The sequence below is a fragment of the Carassius auratus genome, chromosome 5, assembly GCF_003368295.1.
Source record: "Carassius auratus strain Wakin chromosome 5, ASM336829v1, whole genome shotgun sequence".
Classification (NCBI taxonomy): domain Eukaryota; kingdom Metazoa; phylum Chordata; class Actinopteri; order Cypriniformes; family Cyprinidae; genus Carassius; species Carassius auratus.
Genome location: NC_039247.1, coordinates 11318245 through 11336718, shown reverse-complemented (window position 1 = coordinate 11336718; position 18474 = coordinate 11318245). Strand labels below are relative to the sequence as shown.

At 37.3% G+C, this 18474-nt stretch overlaps 1 protein-coding gene across 1 annotated transcript; it reads left to right on the top strand.

The window, feature by feature from the left end:
* The first annotated feature begins 7258 nt into the window (after positions 1-7258).
* On the top strand, positions 7259-9599 carry LOC113075374 (growth arrest-specific protein 1-like). The gene has a single exon (XM_026248078.1). The coding sequence runs from the start codon at positions 7746-7748 to the stop codon at positions 8547-8549; it is 804 nt and encodes a 267-aa protein (XP_026103863.1). The 5' UTR covers positions 7259-7745; the 3' UTR covers positions 8550-9599.
* Positions 9600-18474: the final 8875 nt, after the last annotated feature.

Below are 18474 nucleotides of genomic sequence, written 5' to 3'. Positions count from 1 at the left end.
TCTTTCTTCGCTCTCTTTTTCTTCCCCCTCGCGCTCCTCCCCTCAACCCCTCCAAAACTCATTGGAAGGAGTTAAAGCAGAAGAAAAACATGGCGTGTCTCTCTCTTATTGCCTGTCTTCGTGCCTGGGCAGAATTAATGGGCCATTTAGGCGAAGCATTATGGCGTAAATTCCAAAACTTTCATTCACATCTCAATTACTCATCCATTTTTCCATACAATAGACTTTTTTTTTCTTGTCTATGAGCAAACAGAACAGGAAAATGCTTGGGAAAATGCTTTATAAATGGTTAGATTTAATTGAACTACATTTTATAATCCACTTCAAAAGTTTCCTTGTAAACTGCATACTGTTTATTTAGGCTAAGATGGTTCTATCCATTGATGGGGGAGGGATTCAGACACAGTTATAAAACCAGTTAATACAGGCTTCTATTTAAAGCTGAAAGTAAAGAATTTTGAATACTGACATTTAATGGTCAGGACATTATTCTTGAGGTTGTGTATTTAGTTGCTATTTTAGAGAAATTGAGTAAATTATAAATTAATTTGATTAGATTTCATATTTTAGATATGTTCCTTGTGCTACAAGAACAGTATTGTTAGGGAATGCTGAAGTTACTGAAAAGTTATGTTGTGTTATTCTGCCAAATCAATGTTGTTGTTGTTTCTAGAAATGTTTGCTCCATGATCATTTTCCAGCTCTGGAAGGATCAGGGAAAGCTGTTGCCCACCGCAAAGGGTGAATATGAAGCTATGACGACAGATGAAATTGAAAAGCTGCACATACCCCTCGCATGAAAGTGAAATGTTTAATGTTGTTTCAGTGCAGAAGGTCTTCCCATTGCCAAGACCACCCACATGAAAAGATTTATATCAGTATGCATTGAAACCACAAGCAATTACAATTCAAAGGACCATTCTGATGAGCTCCATATGCTTAAAATCGCAAATGTCAATGGCAAACATAGCATATTAAGTCTTGATGAGATACATCTCTAATTGTTTTAATGATTTGTGCATGTTTAATTATGAGTGCTCTAAACATATTGAAAAGGCATGTCTGCGCTGTTTCTATTATGGGATGAGAGAACACACACACACACACGCTGGTGTTTATTTTCACCCTGTCCACAGACCAAACATGATTACAAGTTGTACAGTCAATATTTAGATATTGTGGTTAGGCCCTCAGCCATGCTCTCTATTCTCCTCCCCTCAGTGTGCGCATGTCGTCAGACAGGATATTCCCACTTTTGCTGAGCTGATCTCAGTACTATGGCAATCAATGTAATCACTACAAGACATTTCTCTCATAGTCAGTGCATTTGCTCTGAGATGTTGTACTGTACACAGTTGGCTTCTAGGGATCCATGAAGAAACTTCAACATCTGTGGAAACTTTCCATTGCACAAAATGTTCATTTATAGTTCTTTAAATTATTAAAATGTTCTTCACCTATAGAAGAACCCAAAATGGTTATTATATGTAGTGCTCATGTAGGCAACATCGTTTCCCATGTTCTCCCCTTATACAGAGCCTATCAAATTTAAAAGTAAAGCGTCTCAGTGCCCCTGCAGTCATGTCATTTTAAATGCTATTATGTAACTATTTTTTTAATCACTCGTTTCTGTTTCTTTTAACCCTCTCCAACATCAGATGCATACAGCTATTTGTGGATAGGAGACAATATACTTAAGATATGGTCTAACACTTCATGTATATATTGTACTACTGAGCAACACTGTCAGGACAAAACGTGCAACAATGCTTCCTTTAGGGGTACAACAGTTTGTCACTGAATCAGTACCCTTAAAGGGATAATATTGTACCTTTACTACTCCTAAAAGGTACATATTAGTAGTCATATGTAAGTTTATAGTACTGCCATGTGCCTTTTAGGGGAGGTTAAAGTACAGAGTTGTCACTTTAAAGGTACAATCATTTTTTTCTGAGAGTGACAGTATGTACCCAGCAGTTTCACCTCAAAATACTGACAGCAGCTAGACTTTCACAGTGTTTGTAAAACTCTTAGTTCAAAAAGCATAAAGTAAATTCCAAATGCACAACCCAAATGAGTACTGGGAGGAAAGACTTGCACATCGATTTATTAGTGCTAGTGGTGACATTTATCTAACCATGGTATGCTGGTGTCAACTTTAAAGAGCGTAGAGAATACAGGTGGTGAAACAATATGAGAAGATAAGTTTCTGTAACCACGTTCAGCCCTAAAAAATAGCTCAACATTATTCAGTCCCTTGATCTCATTGATGAATAATCTACTGATAAGAAATCATTGTCTTTATTAACTGCTAATTCCTTCAAAGAATTGTTTTCCTTAAATTAAATTACTACAATGAAGATGTGTAAAAATCTCTGAGTTTTGTCTATTTTCATTTACCCATTCAGAAACTCTGTCATTCGTGTTGATGATGGCGAGCTAAAGGCCCAAACAATTCCAATCTCCTCCCCTCTCTCCAGCCCTCCACGGACAGACAATGGATCATTCACACTGCCCTGTCTTCATGCCACTGACTGGCTTATGGTAAAAAAAAATTAAAAAAAAACATTCAGGCTGCGTGGGAACTTCCCAGCCGAGATGATAATCAGAAGATAGAGGGAAGGGAGAGGGACTGATACAAGACACATTAGGCAACAGAGACTTTATTTACATCTCATATCCCCTCCCCAAACAAATCAACAAAAACATGGGCCTGATAAGACAGAGCTGAAGCTATTCCACTCGCTGCTAATATAAAGCTAAGTGCTTTACTTTCAGTGTCTGTGCATATATGATTTAAATACTCTTAAACATAAATGCAGTTCAAGGTTTTTTTGGACTGTTGTGATGTTCATGAGATTTGTTACTATAGTAATTTTTACTTGAGAAAGTGAACACAGGAACTTGGTGTTGATTTGTAACTAAGCGACCAACAAAACAGCTGTCAGTTTACAAAAATATGTTACAGTATAAGATTAACAATACAAATTGTACAAGTATGTAAAACGATCTAGAGTGTGAGCGCAAGAGCTCGCTCTGGACCACCATGAATTCTCTTTTAATCATGAAACGTACTGAGGCTTAATGGGTCAAACCGTCCTGGGACACGAGAGCTATGATGTCAGTTAGCCCACATGGAACACATTTCATCTCCTCTTTGATTTAAAAATCAGTAACGCTCAGCAGAAAGGTTATAAATGTCGTAATTAATTAGCAACAGCTAACTGAAATAGCATTTTTTTTATATGACAATCTTTACAGACACATAATGATACAGTAATACTGCAACTATACAAGTGCAATGAAAAATGCTTTTGATAACATCAAAATGGATGAAAATGCAGAGTGTATATATTATGAATGATTTATCAGTGCACAATTTTTTTTTATATATGTGGCCCTGCAAGATATAATCAAATACATTAACAGGCCATGTCTCTTTTATGATGACGTGTATACAAGCATGAATGTGGGGCAATCCGTCCCTCCCGCAACCTGTCACTCACAATCATCCATTTAGTTTACAACGCCACTTCCTATATGATCCATTTAATACCTCATTAGACAAAATCCAGGCCCTCTCTGTATTCTGTGTCATTCAATAAGACACTTCTCTCAAATACACAATAGAGAAAAAAAGGCACAGTTTACATTTTCATGCCGACTTTGAGCTTCATGTCCTGCTGTATGCTATATATGTGGATTTGAAAGAAACACGTGACTGATTTTCAAATCATTCAGAGTCATGTGAGAAATCGAAATTACATTCAAAATGCATGTTTAGACTATACAGAACAATGACATCTAAGTAAAGCTGTATTTACAGTTATAACTAAATGAGAATCTAGGGTCAATTTTATTCAGTATCATATCTCAAAAGATGACCCATTCTCTAAAGGAAGTGAAAAATATTCAGCATATTTGGTGACTTCCATTTATTAATATTTGTAAACTCAACTGTATTCTTGCTAGCACACAACTAAACTTTAAACAATGAAATTGTTTTCATGCAATTAAAAATGTGCCACATTATTAATGTTTTGAAATTCGGATCAAGAAAACAACTTTGCGACTGTGACATTAGCCTTCGGTTCTGTTCTATTCATTTCACAGATGCTTTGCAACTACGACCATACTGTTTAAATATTACCAGACCATTACTTAAGGGTCAAGTGCACATTACGAGTTGTCTAAGTGAGGACAGAAAAGGCCCAGAAATCCATTTAAAGCTTTAAGCTGAGATGGCTGACTATACAATATGGCTTTTTACACACAGAAAAAGTTTTATTATGATAAACAAGATGGATGTGGGACATACTGACACATTACAATCATCGAGTTTTTAAAAGAGGGAAATTCCAACTGAAGTATTTGCTCAGTTCAACAGATGGTATTTGTATGAAGAGCTTTCGAGAGAGTCTTCCTAGTAAAAGACCCGGGGAATGGCTGCAACAGCTCATTCAGAAACATTTGCTTAAGATATGAAAAAAGCAGACGGTTAAACAAACACAGACCAGTGAAAGTAACGGAGAGAGTTAACAGCTGTTTCCACTAAATCAGCGTGGTGGAGCCAGGCCGTTTTGGCAACACACTAGTGTCGTAATGTGCCGTTGCTGTGCTTTTGAGAGCTTCTTGACGAGGGAGGTCCTGGTGAATATGTTTTTGGCAAAGCGGCTTGAGTGTGTGTAATCATTTGTGACAGTGGTGGAGACGTGAAGACTGAGACTTCTTGAGTGCTGAGAAAGCAATGTGTCTCTTTTCCCAAAAAAAAACCCCCTCAGCATTCCTATTCTTGTTGTTATGACTTATTGTCACTGCGGGTAGCTGTACAAAAACAGTTTCAATAGGAAAAGGAAATCCTGTGTTATACAAAGTAAATGTGATAAATTGTGATTTCTTTACTTTGGTACTCTTTTAATAGCTCTTTACACCATAAAGAAAACAAGCATTTCACTGGACAAACTAATATGATTAAACTAACGACACCTTTGTAGTTTGTAACTGTAATAGTATTGAGTACGGAACTGGTTAAAGTTACAAAGGACAGAGCTGTCTGTTCATGCCTTAGACTTCATCTGAGCGAGAGAAAATTTGGCCCACTTCAGGTCTGGCCTGCGTCCAACACTGACATGTTTCAGGCTGGATTTCAGCAGCATGCGTGTATGAAAAGAGCTAGAATGTTTTTAGGACTTAAATTATACTAATAATTAGACATATCTCGGATCCAGGTCTTTCCACTGAAAGTTCTCTTTTTGTTTTCCCCCTGTTCGCAAAGCCTGGGATACTTTTCAGGAAATAATGATAAACAGGTCTGACAGCTTGGCAAGAGGGGACAACCGACTCCTCTGAGAGACTCTGAATACATTTCACAGCAGTTCTCTCTATAAGAAAAGGAAATGCCAACATCTTGCAGTAATAGTCTCAGCAGATTGAACAATTTCATCCTTTGTGAGACGTGAAGCCTTGAGTCCTGTGTGTGAGGGAAAATGTACAGGGTTCATATTCTGTTTTCTCACTGTGTTCGGCAAGCAGTTTCATTAGCTTGTTGTCCAGTAGTTTGCGATTTTAGAAATGTCTGTTATTTTAAATGTTCATGTTCTCCTAAAATAAATGACACCAGATAGTAAAACTGCTTTACTTTCCTAATTTCCAATTAGTTCAAAACTTCAACAAAAAACATGCTTGTGAGAAAGCTATGTTAGAAATAGACATTACAGTTTTACTGTGGAATGTTAGAGAATTTGGATGAGACTGTTTGCTCCTTTCCTCCCATCTAATCTCTCTAATTGGGAAAAGGAGAAAAATGTTGGAAGGTGGGGGTGGGGTATGGGGCAGTTTTGGCCAGCTGCCCAAGCTTTGTGGTTTGAGTGCTGCAGAGTGATAGGGTCAATGTAGCATGGATAACACAGTCCGCTCTGTTCTCCAAAAACTGCCCCATCTCCTCCTGCAGATCTGGGCCAGGTGATGATCAGTATCAGTCACTGAGAGATGGAAAGCACAGGATAGATAATTCCATAAATGTGTACATGAATTTGGATGTCAATGTTAAAGATATATACATCAAATATAAACATTATCTCATTAAACCTTTTAAAATGAAAACCTGCTACTATCTGGATGTTGCACATGAATGAGCAAGTGCTTTTTGTATAATACTGTAGAGTACGAGGGGGCAGAGAAGTTTTGGGGTGAGAACAGGAAGAAAAAAATAAAAGCTGTGTGTGTTGGGACAGCTGTTATTTTGCTCCATAGGCCAATCAAACCAACCAGAGAGGATCAAACGATGTTTCATATACAATCACCTGTTGACCAAATGCAATGCCCAATGCATGTCATCACAGAAAACACCTTGAACTTCCAAAGTGTGTCTCATAGAGAAGCATGTGCCTGCATGCCTTGACTTTTGGGCAAATCTTTAATAACTGTTGTGTCGATTTTGGGCTTCTTGAATAAGACCCACTGACTGAACATGAAGCTGGAATATTAACACTGAAATAGTCTGATAATGCATTAAAATGGAGAAGTAATGATTGCATAAACATCTTTGAAATGATTTTGCTTAAACAGGCAAATCCAATTCTCCAAATAAAGCTAAATAAAACATCTGTCTTGTTAAATGCATTATGGATTGTACAGACATGGAGAAACATAAACCAATGTAAAATGAATCCATATATTAAATATGAGAACACACACTAAACTCATGCCAAATCTGTTATAATAAATCTTTTGTTTGATCCTTAAGTGAATTGTTTAATTTTCTTAACGGGTATTTAAAACAAACTTGACCTGATAATTTTCCCTTTAAAAAAAGTAAATGTCCTTTCCTCCTTGTGAGGAGTGAAAGGAATTGATCATTATTTTTCAGAGATTTCAAAGTATCTTTATCATATGGTTATTCCGTTTTTAAATCAAACACACACACACACAAACATTATAAATCAACAGAGGGTCTTTTTTAATATCTCTTGAACTCTTGAAAATTTCCTTAGAAATGATAATTCATGATATCGAGCGCAGTCTGTCAGGCCAAATAAATTAAAATAATTAATCTAAGACATAATTACTTAGAACTGAATAAAGCTAAGCTAAGCATTGCTGTTTGAGTATCTCCTGAGGACTGGGCAGGAGCATCGATTGAAACATGCAATGCACTATAATAGCCAAAATAGGCGGGGTCTGATGCTTCATCAAGTCAAATTAAGTTCTGACCTCCACCCTCCAAGTGACGTCAGAAATCACAACAACCGTCCCGACCAATAGTGTGCTGCATGCATACTTCTGGGGTCCGGCTACACCAAGACATCTCAGAAAAGAGTCAGAGTGAGTTTAACTTTCTGAAGTTTTGTTATTTAAACAAGATGCAGTGTGAGATCGCTTTTGGGACGTTTCGATATAATCTATAAACCGTTGGATTACTGCAACAAAGAGCCGTGAGAATAAAGACTCGTGGCGCGTCAAAATGTTGCAGCATGTTTTCCTTTCGCGGCAATGAGCAATGCGATTAGTTTCCAACCATTTGGTGTTTTGTCCATGGAGGAGTTACGATACACGTTTCTCTGGATATTGAAGAAACAAGTATGAGCACACTTAACTATCTGAAGTGTTCAAGAGAAGAACGCGGCTAGACGGCGGGCATGGAACAAGGGGAGCTGTTTGTCTCAATCTCTGCTGGAGAAACATTATGCATTATGGACCAACAAATGGAATTCCTTGAACCAACAATTTAACTTTCAAGCTGCTGCATGTTAGCACATCAAGTAATGGCAAACTCTTGCAACTCTGCAGTTATTTTGCGGCTGCGAATAATGATTTTGTCAATCGGCTGTGCGTTGATGTGTTATAGTCGTTTATCCACCGCATCACCAGCACACAGTGAGCGTTTGATATGCTGGCAAGCCATCATGAAGTGCCAAGGAGAACCGGAGTGTCATTACGCGTACACGCAGTATCAACACGCGTGCGGTCCGGTTATAAACGGCAGCAGGAAGAAATGTCCCAGCCACTGCATTTCTTCCATCATTCAGCTCAATCTGACTGTGAACGGCCCGGCACTGGAGGACTGCGAGTGCGCCTCGGACACTCTGTGCAAGATGACCAAACGAGCCATTGAGCCCTGCATGCCCAGAACGAGCCACATGGGCTGCACCGAGGCTCGTAAGCAGTGTGAGAAGGATCCCGAGTGCAGCACCGCCATGCGGGACTATCTGTATCACTGCAGGAAACTGTTCGGAGGAGATCGCTGCTCGGACGACTGCCGGCGGGTCATCACCAACATGCGCTCCATTCCCAAAGCCCTACAGCTGGACACTTGCGTGTGCGACGGCACAGAGAGGACCATATGCGAGTATGTCAAAGTCAGCATGAAAAACTTCTGCTTTAACGACCGATACGGCGGGAGTGGCTTTTCAGATACCGAGGACGACTTGGAGGATGATTATGGGGAATATGAGGACGAGGAGAATGATGCCTGGAATTTAAGAGCACAAAGGAGTTCGATTGTGATGTCCACTGTTTTGACCATTTTCCCTCTTGTAATAATAAGATAAGGCGTGCTTTCAGAATTGAGTGCGTAACTCGCTGATCTAAATAATGTTATAGGCTGTTATAGATAGATCAGTGGGTTAACTGCATATCTGGCCTGGGTGGAAATAATGGGGGAAATTCTAACGTCCCCAAATTAGGTCCCCTTCCCCCCTCACCCCAAAAAAAGGCATGTGTGTGGAGGGGGTTTATATAGTCTAGCCTACGTTTGGATACGTATTCGAAGTTTCAGTAACCGCGGAAGCAAAATAAGAAGTTGTTTTGATGTAAGCCAAGGGTAGCCAACACTTTCCGTCAGTACGAGTAGCCTATTACTTATCAATTTAGCTATTGTATATTCACACACACAAATATCACAAGGCCCTTTGTGTTTGGTTTAAAATGTCTTTAGATGAATGTGCGAGCGTACCTCGAGACGTGCTGCACCAGACGAAACTCATTTACATTTATGGATTTAGCAGACGCTTTTATCCAAAGCGACTTACAGTGCATTCAGGCTATACATTTTTTTCCAGTAGCCTATGTGAATCGGTAAATTATTGACAGAAAAGTAGTCCCCCTGAAAGAGTAGGGTATTCGAATAATTCGCATATTTTTCCTATTAGCTGTCCTAGAAAGCCCTGTGGTCCTTACGTTTGCTTAGGCGCTTAAAAATGTACAGGTTCAAGAGACAGATAGACCACTGGATAAAATAAAGAAGAAAATGGGAGGAGAAGAAAACCAGAATCCCATAGTGAAACGTTATTTTTCAAAACCTAGTTAAGCTGCCAAAATCTGCACACCATGAAAATGAGTAATATGTCTTTAAGAAATTATGTTGGAAATATGTGCTCCGCTATATATTAAGTTATTAAGAAACTGCCATTCAAAGTGCTAAATACAGGAAGATTATTTTTGTATGAAAGATTGGTTAGTGTAAATTGTAGGGAAACAAAATTATTATTGTAAATGTGTATAATGTTTCTGTATCATATTATTGTGTGAATAATGTTGATAAACAATACCATGTAATTATAATGTTCATAAAGATTGGCTTCAAATTATTCCAAAGATCATCTGACTTGTGTGTCTGGTTATTTCACTATACAAACCAACACAATGTATATACAGTACTGTGCTGAAAGGCCATTAGTATATTCACCAGCAACAAAATGGTTTTAAGTCAGTTATTAATTTTTTTTAATGTAGTGTGTAAGTAGGAAATATCAGTTTACATTTCCAAACATTTCTTTTGCCATTAATTGAGATTTTTGTATGCACAAGGAGTCTGACAACAGCCAGTGCTCCACACAGAGATCTGATCTCATCATCATCCAGTCTGTCTGGAATTACATGAAGGAACAAACAACTGAGACAGAATAAATCCAGAAGAACTGTGGCAATGTCTCCAAGACACTTCAAGAAACCTACCTGCAATACTACAGTACTGTGAAAAGTTTTAGTCAGTTTGTAAAAATGCTGTAAAGTGAAGATGCTTTCAGAAATAATGTCATAAATCGATTTTATTCATCAATTAACTATTAACTAAATAAAATCCACATTTGGTGTTACCAACCTTTACGTTTAAACAGCTTTTGTCATATAGGTACACTTGCACCTATTTTTCAGGAAACTTTTCGGGTAGAACTCTTGAAGTGTCTTGGAGTTGTTGCCACAGTTCTCCTGGCTGTTGTCAGACTCCTTGTGCATACTACATTTTAACTGGATTATCCCATTTAATGGCAAAAGAAATGTTTAGAAATAAGATAGAAATAACTTAAAACTATTGGTGAAAATACAAATGGCCTAAGACTTTTAGACAGTGTATATATATATATTTATAGTCTGCCTGTCTGCAGCTAGATTTTAATAATTGTTTTCTTTATCAGTTGTGTAACAGATATCTTCTGAGAGTTTTTGTGTCCATCATGGTAAATTAAGGTATGTTTTTACTTTCACATAGCATATTCATGAAATAGCAAACCATTTAGAAAATATGCTGATAAAATGAGCATTAAATATCACAAGTCATTATAAAGAAATTTAGTCAGTAATGTTCTTATGTCTGCCATCACCAAAAAAGCTTCAATTTCCACCTGGCATCCCTCGCAGTGTGTAAATGTTACCAAAGTCATTATCACGAGCATGAGCTAGTCAAACATTTTGGCTCTGTCTGCACTTGACCTTGTAAACATAAATGTTTACAGAGGGACTTAGTCTAAGTTCCCAGAGACTCTCAACATCTAAGGAAACAAATGAGGTTGTCTTTAAACAGGATCAGAGTTGAGCATGAGCCAAGCAAGGCCTTGACTGGCTTATTTGTTCAAAGCTTGAGTGTTTATTTAAAGTCTTCACTCAGGCTGACAAGGGGAAAAAAAGTGGTGTTTGCGTGAATGAAGCCTCAAGTAGCCATCAAAAACATACTCAGTGTGCTACTGTGTGGGCTTAAGTAGGCTTGTCACTGCTTAAAATTTGAGTAGCACTCAGTGTGAGTAGCACTTGGGTAGTACAAATCTCCTCTTGGATTCCATGCCTCTTTTTTCAGTTACATTTAATATAACAATACTAGCTTGATACCTGGTTAGCATTTCAAAAATAAAATAGCAATGAGGTATTTTCCCATTAAATGTAATAGAATTTGCCCTCCCCCTCAACACCTTAAAAAAGGTCAGCCTTACAGAAATGAATCACTGAGAAAATACTGAATTTTTATGCTATGTTTCAAGAGTTCTAGAAATCCAAGATGGAAGCCATGGTGCTTAGTTCATTTCGACGCGGGACAAGGCTTCACAGTCTTAATGAATGACAGAGAAGTCGAGTGGCACTTCTGTCATGCTAATACTAAACACACAATAGAGGCAGCACACAATGACCTGGCACTTCATTCTGTCTTCTAGCTGACATCTCTAGAAAGAGCAGAGTGAACATTCTTAAGAGAGCAGAAGGAGGAGATAGTACTATGCAAATTTTGTTAATCTGATCCAAATGGAGGATACTTGTCCAAAAACTATATTTTTAATGATCTTTTACATTTTATATGTTAGCAATGCATTTGACTAGATAAAGTAAAAATGTAAATACATTATTTTTGGGAGAGTAATAAATAAATAGTATTTTTTCCTGTATTTTTGTTTTGTGATTTTGGGATGTAAAACTTCAGAATCAGAAAAGATGTATTTATTGATAATCTGTATTTTAGTCACTCTTTAATGTATAAGCAACAATAGCATATATGTATACATAGTTTTAGAGAGATTAAAATTGTTTGTTTTAATTTTTGTTGTTAACTTTTTTGTTACCAGCTATTTATCAATTATTTTCAACAGGTTCACTGCTGAACATAGCCTACTATCTAAAAATATGCTGTTTTAAAAACAATGATTGCTGGGATATTTGGCAACCCATCGCTGGGTAAGGACAGACCACTGGGTTATTTTGAACACATATAAGTTGTGTTTAACTCAACTATTATGAATTACTAAATATAACTATTATTATCGCTGATTTAAAATGAGCTGAAAAATCATGCACAGAATTAATAGAGGCAACAGTGATAATCAAAAGATGAACATTTATTAATAAGCAAGAACACTCATGAAAAATAAAAATTAAAGACAAATTGAATTTATTTGGGTGAACAAAACAGTTTAGAATTTTACATACACTTGTTTAACAAGAAATCTGAGCCGGTGATGGGCTGTAGTTCGGCAGGGGAACTGTGAACCTCAGACCGCTGCCTCGCGTTTCACTGAAAGATGCTGTGACTGATTCCACAACCTGCCCATATACAAACAATACTGAGATTAGAGAACATATTTAACGTCGAAATAAATAAAATTCAGTATTATAACAAATAAAATCTGTTTATGTTTGCAAGGCAAAATGCGTGATGTTCATGCGAAACAACCACTGCTGACGCATTTAGCAGACTGACATCTCATCCCTTTATGTTGTGCTGCGTAAATATCATTCATAGCACAGTAAAATTATAGATGGCATAAAATGTATACAAACCTTTATTATACTGAAGAAGTGCACCAGTTCGGTGGCGCTGAGAACCGCTCTCTCCTGAAGAGGAAGCAGAAATCCCGCGCTCTGACTGTAACCCAACAGCAGTTGAAGTAACTCCGTGCTGGGTTGATTGTTGGAGGGGGAGGAGAATAGTTTCAGCTAGATTGACCCAGGCACTACACACAAAAACTACCCAGCATATGACCCAGCAGGCTCCACCCAGCAGTTATTCAGAAGAATGCATACTGACTCCTTACTGAACTTTTCCGCTTGTTGTTTTCTCTCAGTTTGAAGTAAAAAGATGAGGTGAGCTGACTATTCATCCTTGTCAGGTGAAGGGCCCCATTGGGACTTTGTAAAAGGGGAGCCATTTCTCAAATCAGGCATGCTGTGTTGAACCTGTCACATCCAGTTCTTGTTGAGAACAGACCTCTTTAAAATTGACAGCGCTGTTGTTAATCCAGTTATGTCCAAAAGATTTGAGTGTAAGGGAAGTGAAAAACTGCAGAGCAGAAAATGTTTTTCCTAAAACTTTTATATTTTTTATTCTTGTGTAACTTTTGCCAGCATGGTGTATGTATGGAGTTGGCTCAAAAGTAAGATTAAGGATGCAAGGAAAACCACATTCGTCCTCTCAGCTGAACACAGTTAATCTACATTATGGTTTTACATAAACAATGACACAGGGAGCAGTCTCTCTTTGTGGAAACGTTTCCCATAGTACATTTCAACAGTTGTCTAAGGCATAAACCAAACAAGAAAACATTTTGAGAGGGGAATGTGGGAGAAAGAAGAGGTTTGATTGTCAGGTCAGTGGATGCGAAGAGGGGGTTGGTTTTTAAGGGGTTCTTAAAAAAAGGAATTTGGGGGAAGGGCAGGCAGTGAAGGGCCTTTTCTGAATGACTCTACATGTATAAACAGAGGACCCCTTCACACCATCAGCATATTTTAGTCTGCAATAGTGAGCTGGACTGCATGGGTGCATAAGACTTGATTGCTCTTCTATGTCCATTTTTTCTTCAGTCAAGGGGATGAAGAAAAATAGGGGAGCAGTAAAAAAAAGTGCAAGAAGAGAGACAAAACTGTGCCGACATGGAGACATAACTTAATTTTCACGGTTCTGAGACAGATGAGAAAGGTAATGTGGCATGACGGCTCTTAGAAACTTCAATGGATGCCGTGACCTCAGGGAAGTTAGAATCTGACTGCACTGGGACATTACATTTTTTTTTTCTTTGGGAGTGCACCTTTTAGCTCATTGCTTTGAGATATTTTCCTTCTCTCCTTTCATTCTCTGATCAATATCACCTCTGATATCAAATTCCTCTTAGTTGTAATGTAGAAACATGCATTTTTTGTAAAGCTGCTTTGAAACAATTTTGAAGCGCTATACAAATAAACCTGAATTGAACTGAATATAATGTTAATGTTTAATGTTTTTTTTTTTCTTGGTTTGGAGTGTTGTTTTTAAACGGTGTCAATCCAAAGCCATTGCCACCACAAGTTGACTCTTGAAGGTTATTGAAGCTGAAAGGAGCTTCTCAGAGTCTCAATAGGGAGTTAAGAGTGCTACTCTATTAACCTGACCTCTAGAGGCCCAAGAAGAATGAAAAGTGAGCCATCTACATCAACATCATATATATACCTAATACATTGATTTCTTTGTGTGCCCCCAAACACTAATTCTCATAAAAACGGCTTATTACTGTAAACATTAATATATAATATTATATTATTATGTATAATAATATGAGTATGGTAATTCGTTAAACATGTGTATTGTGTAAGTGGATTACAATCAATTCACAAACAAAGTGGCCAAAGATGCAAAAGTCTAATTCGCAGACATTTACCCTCTGGTAAGTTCCTCTTTATGTGAGTAAATCTTGAGGCTTTACTGACAGACAGGATAATTACCACCAGTTTTCTTTGATTTTGTTTATATCATCTAATTGTTATGAGTATGGTGTGGTAGAGAAGGAAACAAATATGGTTTAGAAAAAAAAAAACGAAATAGGTAATGATATTTAGTAAATTAATTACCCTGGTATATTTAAAAATGCCATGAAATTTCTTTGTGAAACCATCACTGTACGGTACAGCCGAGGTGGGCAAAAAATCAGCCAATTTGAGAAAAGTTTGCCGTTTCTGTAATGCAACTATTTTGGGTTGTACTACCTACCACAAGATGGCAGTGTCGTCAGACATGTTTTTTCTCTAATCCTTTCTTAATGAGAGAAATAGGCAATTGTCATGTATCTCTTATTTTGTACATAGCTTTTTGTAATATTCCATGATTATTTGTGTATTGGTATTACCACTAGCACTAGCTCTGTCTCCTCCGCAGACTCCTTCTGGTACACCGCGAACATTGCATCTGCGACGCCCCCCCCCGGAGCAAAGCGACCAGGAAGACCAGCAGCCAGCCCAACACTGTTGTCATGTGGTTTCTACGTCAGTAAAGGAGGTAACAAAGGCTAACTAACGTCATTGACAGGTGGTGACTGCACTGCCCCGTGTCACTGTTTAGAATAGGAATTTTCTCATTATTTACAAAGAGTTGAAAACTTTAGAGATATTGTTAGTAATCAGCTGGACAAAATATATAACACTAGCCTAGTGGTTTTTGGATATTTTACTGCAAATATCTTACAAATTGTATAGCTACTTTAAAGGTGCTGTAGGGAACTTTTGTAAAAAAGTTTTTACATATTTATTAAACCTGTCATTATGTCCTGACAGTAGAATATGAGACAGATAATCTGTGAAAACAATCAAGCTCCTCTGGCTCCATAAATGCAGGTATTATAAAATCAAACCTACTTTGACTCATTGGAGGAATGAGTTGAATCTTCTAAGTAAATCTCTTAAACTTGTGGAGGAAAGGAAAGCCCTTAAATTATTTACTTTACTTGAAACATTTAAGTTAATTTGAAATGGCCCCATTAAGTTTTGTTCAATTGTTATGTTTATTTATTTATTTATTTTATTTTATTCATTTTTATTTTTTTTACTGCTTTTGTTTTGTAGCTGTATCTATAATCTTAGATATGTTTTGTATGGTATTGTTATTGCTGATTCTGCTCAATCTTTACTGTAGTATACGAGAATTTGCTTAACTGGTTAATGCCTTGTATGTTTGTAATTATTTTCATTTAATAAAAAAATAAAAAGCTCCTCTGGCTCCTCCCAGTGGTCCTATAGCTTGTCCTGAATCACTAGGGTGCACCTTTAATAAGTGTTTATATTCGCACTATTTTAGATTGCTTCGGGGGTACCGTGGCGGAGTAACCCAGTACCTTTGTGATTCTTCATAGACATAAACAGAGAGAAGTAGTTCTGGCTACGATGTTCTTCCGCAAGACGCAAGCAGTTCTGCTTATTAACCGCTAGAGCGTCAAAAGTTCCCTAAAGTTCTACCAAAAGAGAAACAGCATTAAGGGACCAGTGGATGGAGTTTATTTTTTAGTGTTTGTGTTTGTGTTTGTTCCCCTGCATTTCGAAGATGCTTGTTTTACAAACAAGGCCCAGTTTGACGCCGGATTTGCACATCGTTTATTTCTTAAGGATAATGCAGTCCCGACAAAAAAGGGTCGTGATCGTGTGTTTGAACCGCAGGCGTTGAGTAAAACTGCTTCAAATATCTCTGTGTTGTTATCTTAGCTATCGGCGTGTAAGCACATCAAGTAAACAACATGCGATGTTGTCATCAAACTGCACTTTCCACATGTACAGCTTTAAAAACAAAAAAACAAAAAAAAAGACGACAAAGTGGAACTTAGTCATTTTCCAAAACCGCTAAGCAAATATATACAGTTTAAGTACATACCACATAGAGACGTCGTTGCTGAGGCTGCTCTTGTTAAATTTCAGCATCTGGATCATAAATATATGCTGAATCTGACTGTTAGCCATGGTTTGTTTTGGTTGTTTTTTTTCCTCAGCTTCCAAACACTCTCAACAAAAAAGCCTACTGGTGCTCGTGATTCTTTAGCTCCGCCCACACGTCACGCCTCCAGCCGGTCGTGTTTTCCCGGGAAAAATCGGTACAGACTATCTTTCTCTTATGAATATAATAAAACCAAAGACTTTTTGGAGTTAGGAAGGATGCAGTACTACTCTATAGGTACTCAAGATTAACAGGATATTGAGTGAAAACGAGCATTTCACCCCCCCTTTAAGGTATGTGTCTGACAAATTTAAAGGTTCGACCAAAATTTTTTATTTTGTCTTCATTTACTCACTCTCGATACTCTCCTTAATACAAATATTTAAGTAGTAGTAACCGTTTTTATTCATACAGGGGGCAACACTGGACCACATAAGAGGGGAAAAATAATTTGATTTGAAACTTTTTTACCTGTTTTACATTGTGGCTCATGAGCTTAGATCGTTGTAATGAATAAAGTACGATCAGGAAATAAATTGCTCCTCAAAAAAACTTACTTTGGTTGTTGTGATTTCTGACAGCTGTTTTATGATATTCCTCATCAGCCATTACTTCTGTGTTGCACAGTCCTTCCGAAATCATTCTAATATGCAAATTTGGTGCTAAAAAATATTTCTTATGATTTTAAATATTGAAAATGACTGTACTGCTTAATATGTTTGTGGAAAAGTCATACTTTTTTTTCAGAATTCTTTGATGATTTTTTTCAAAATGTCTCTTGTTAATGTTAATGCATTCTTGCTGAATAAAAGTATTTTTTATTTCTTTCTTCTATTTTTCAGTTGTTTATTAATGTATTATGAGTCAATGTTGAGAGATAAAAAAGGCTCTGACCCGTATCCAGCTTGGATGGCTATATCAGACTCAAACACAGCCACAAGCTATCCTGATGACATCACACTCCTCTTCATCAGAGGTATCCGGCTCTCCACAGTCGTAATTCCTATAAAACCCCAGATTTTCTTTTTATGCCAGTCACCTTTGCAAAGACAAAAAATACTAACCTGAAGCGCGCTGCCATTGAGAGCTCTTGCAGGCAGGTGCATCTGGCATTTGGTAGATGTTTACAGGGTTTCCTCCCTCCAGTTGGGTGTATGCACCTAGAGCCTATAAATTGCTCAAAGACCACAATACCTCGATGCTGTGTTACACAGACACAGGTGAATGCTTCACATTTATTTATTACTGACTAATTGTGTGTGACTTGTTGCATTATTATTAAGTCAGAAGGACTTTACATGACAGTTTGAAAGACATTTTACATTCACAAGTTTGAGAAAGATGAGAAGAGAGGTGTTGAAATAGACAGAGGAGAACAGAAATTGCAGTACCATCATTATTAGTTAACGGGTCGCAGGATGTGCACCGGGACCAGGGGCTCGTTTTGCAGTCCATTGATTAAGATTGATTAAGGATCATTTATTTCCACACCTCTTGTCTTGACCATTGTTTTTTAGAAAGACAAATAATGATCCGCTTAATAATAAATTACGAGTCCATTACAGTGCATGACTTTGGTTTGTCCCAAAAAATAAACATTTTCCAAATCGAACAGTGTAGCCTGCAGCCATGCACTCTGAATTTTGTGGATTTGTGCACACATACATATGGTCCGATATTCTCTTCCATTAACCTGATAAAGAATGCATATCATTACTAAAGCAGCTAAACCCTTAATGGTGAAGCGGTCCTTTCTATATGTGAATTTGTACACTTTTTAGAGTTAACAGGAGGTTTGGAAATGTGTGTGTGTCTCCAAAGGTTTGTATAAATCTCTGCCGTTTCCCAGATATCCTAAATCATGTGATGCCATTGCTTTTACCATTGTCTAATGTTAAAACTATCTGACTAACATATTTCCCTTCTTTGACCTGATTCTTTGTACATATCACAGAATCTATATTTTCTTATAAAAATGTTCTTGTTTTAAAATGCTTTTAGCATTCTCTGTATCAAGTACAAAACATTGATACAAGTATTTACAGTAATAT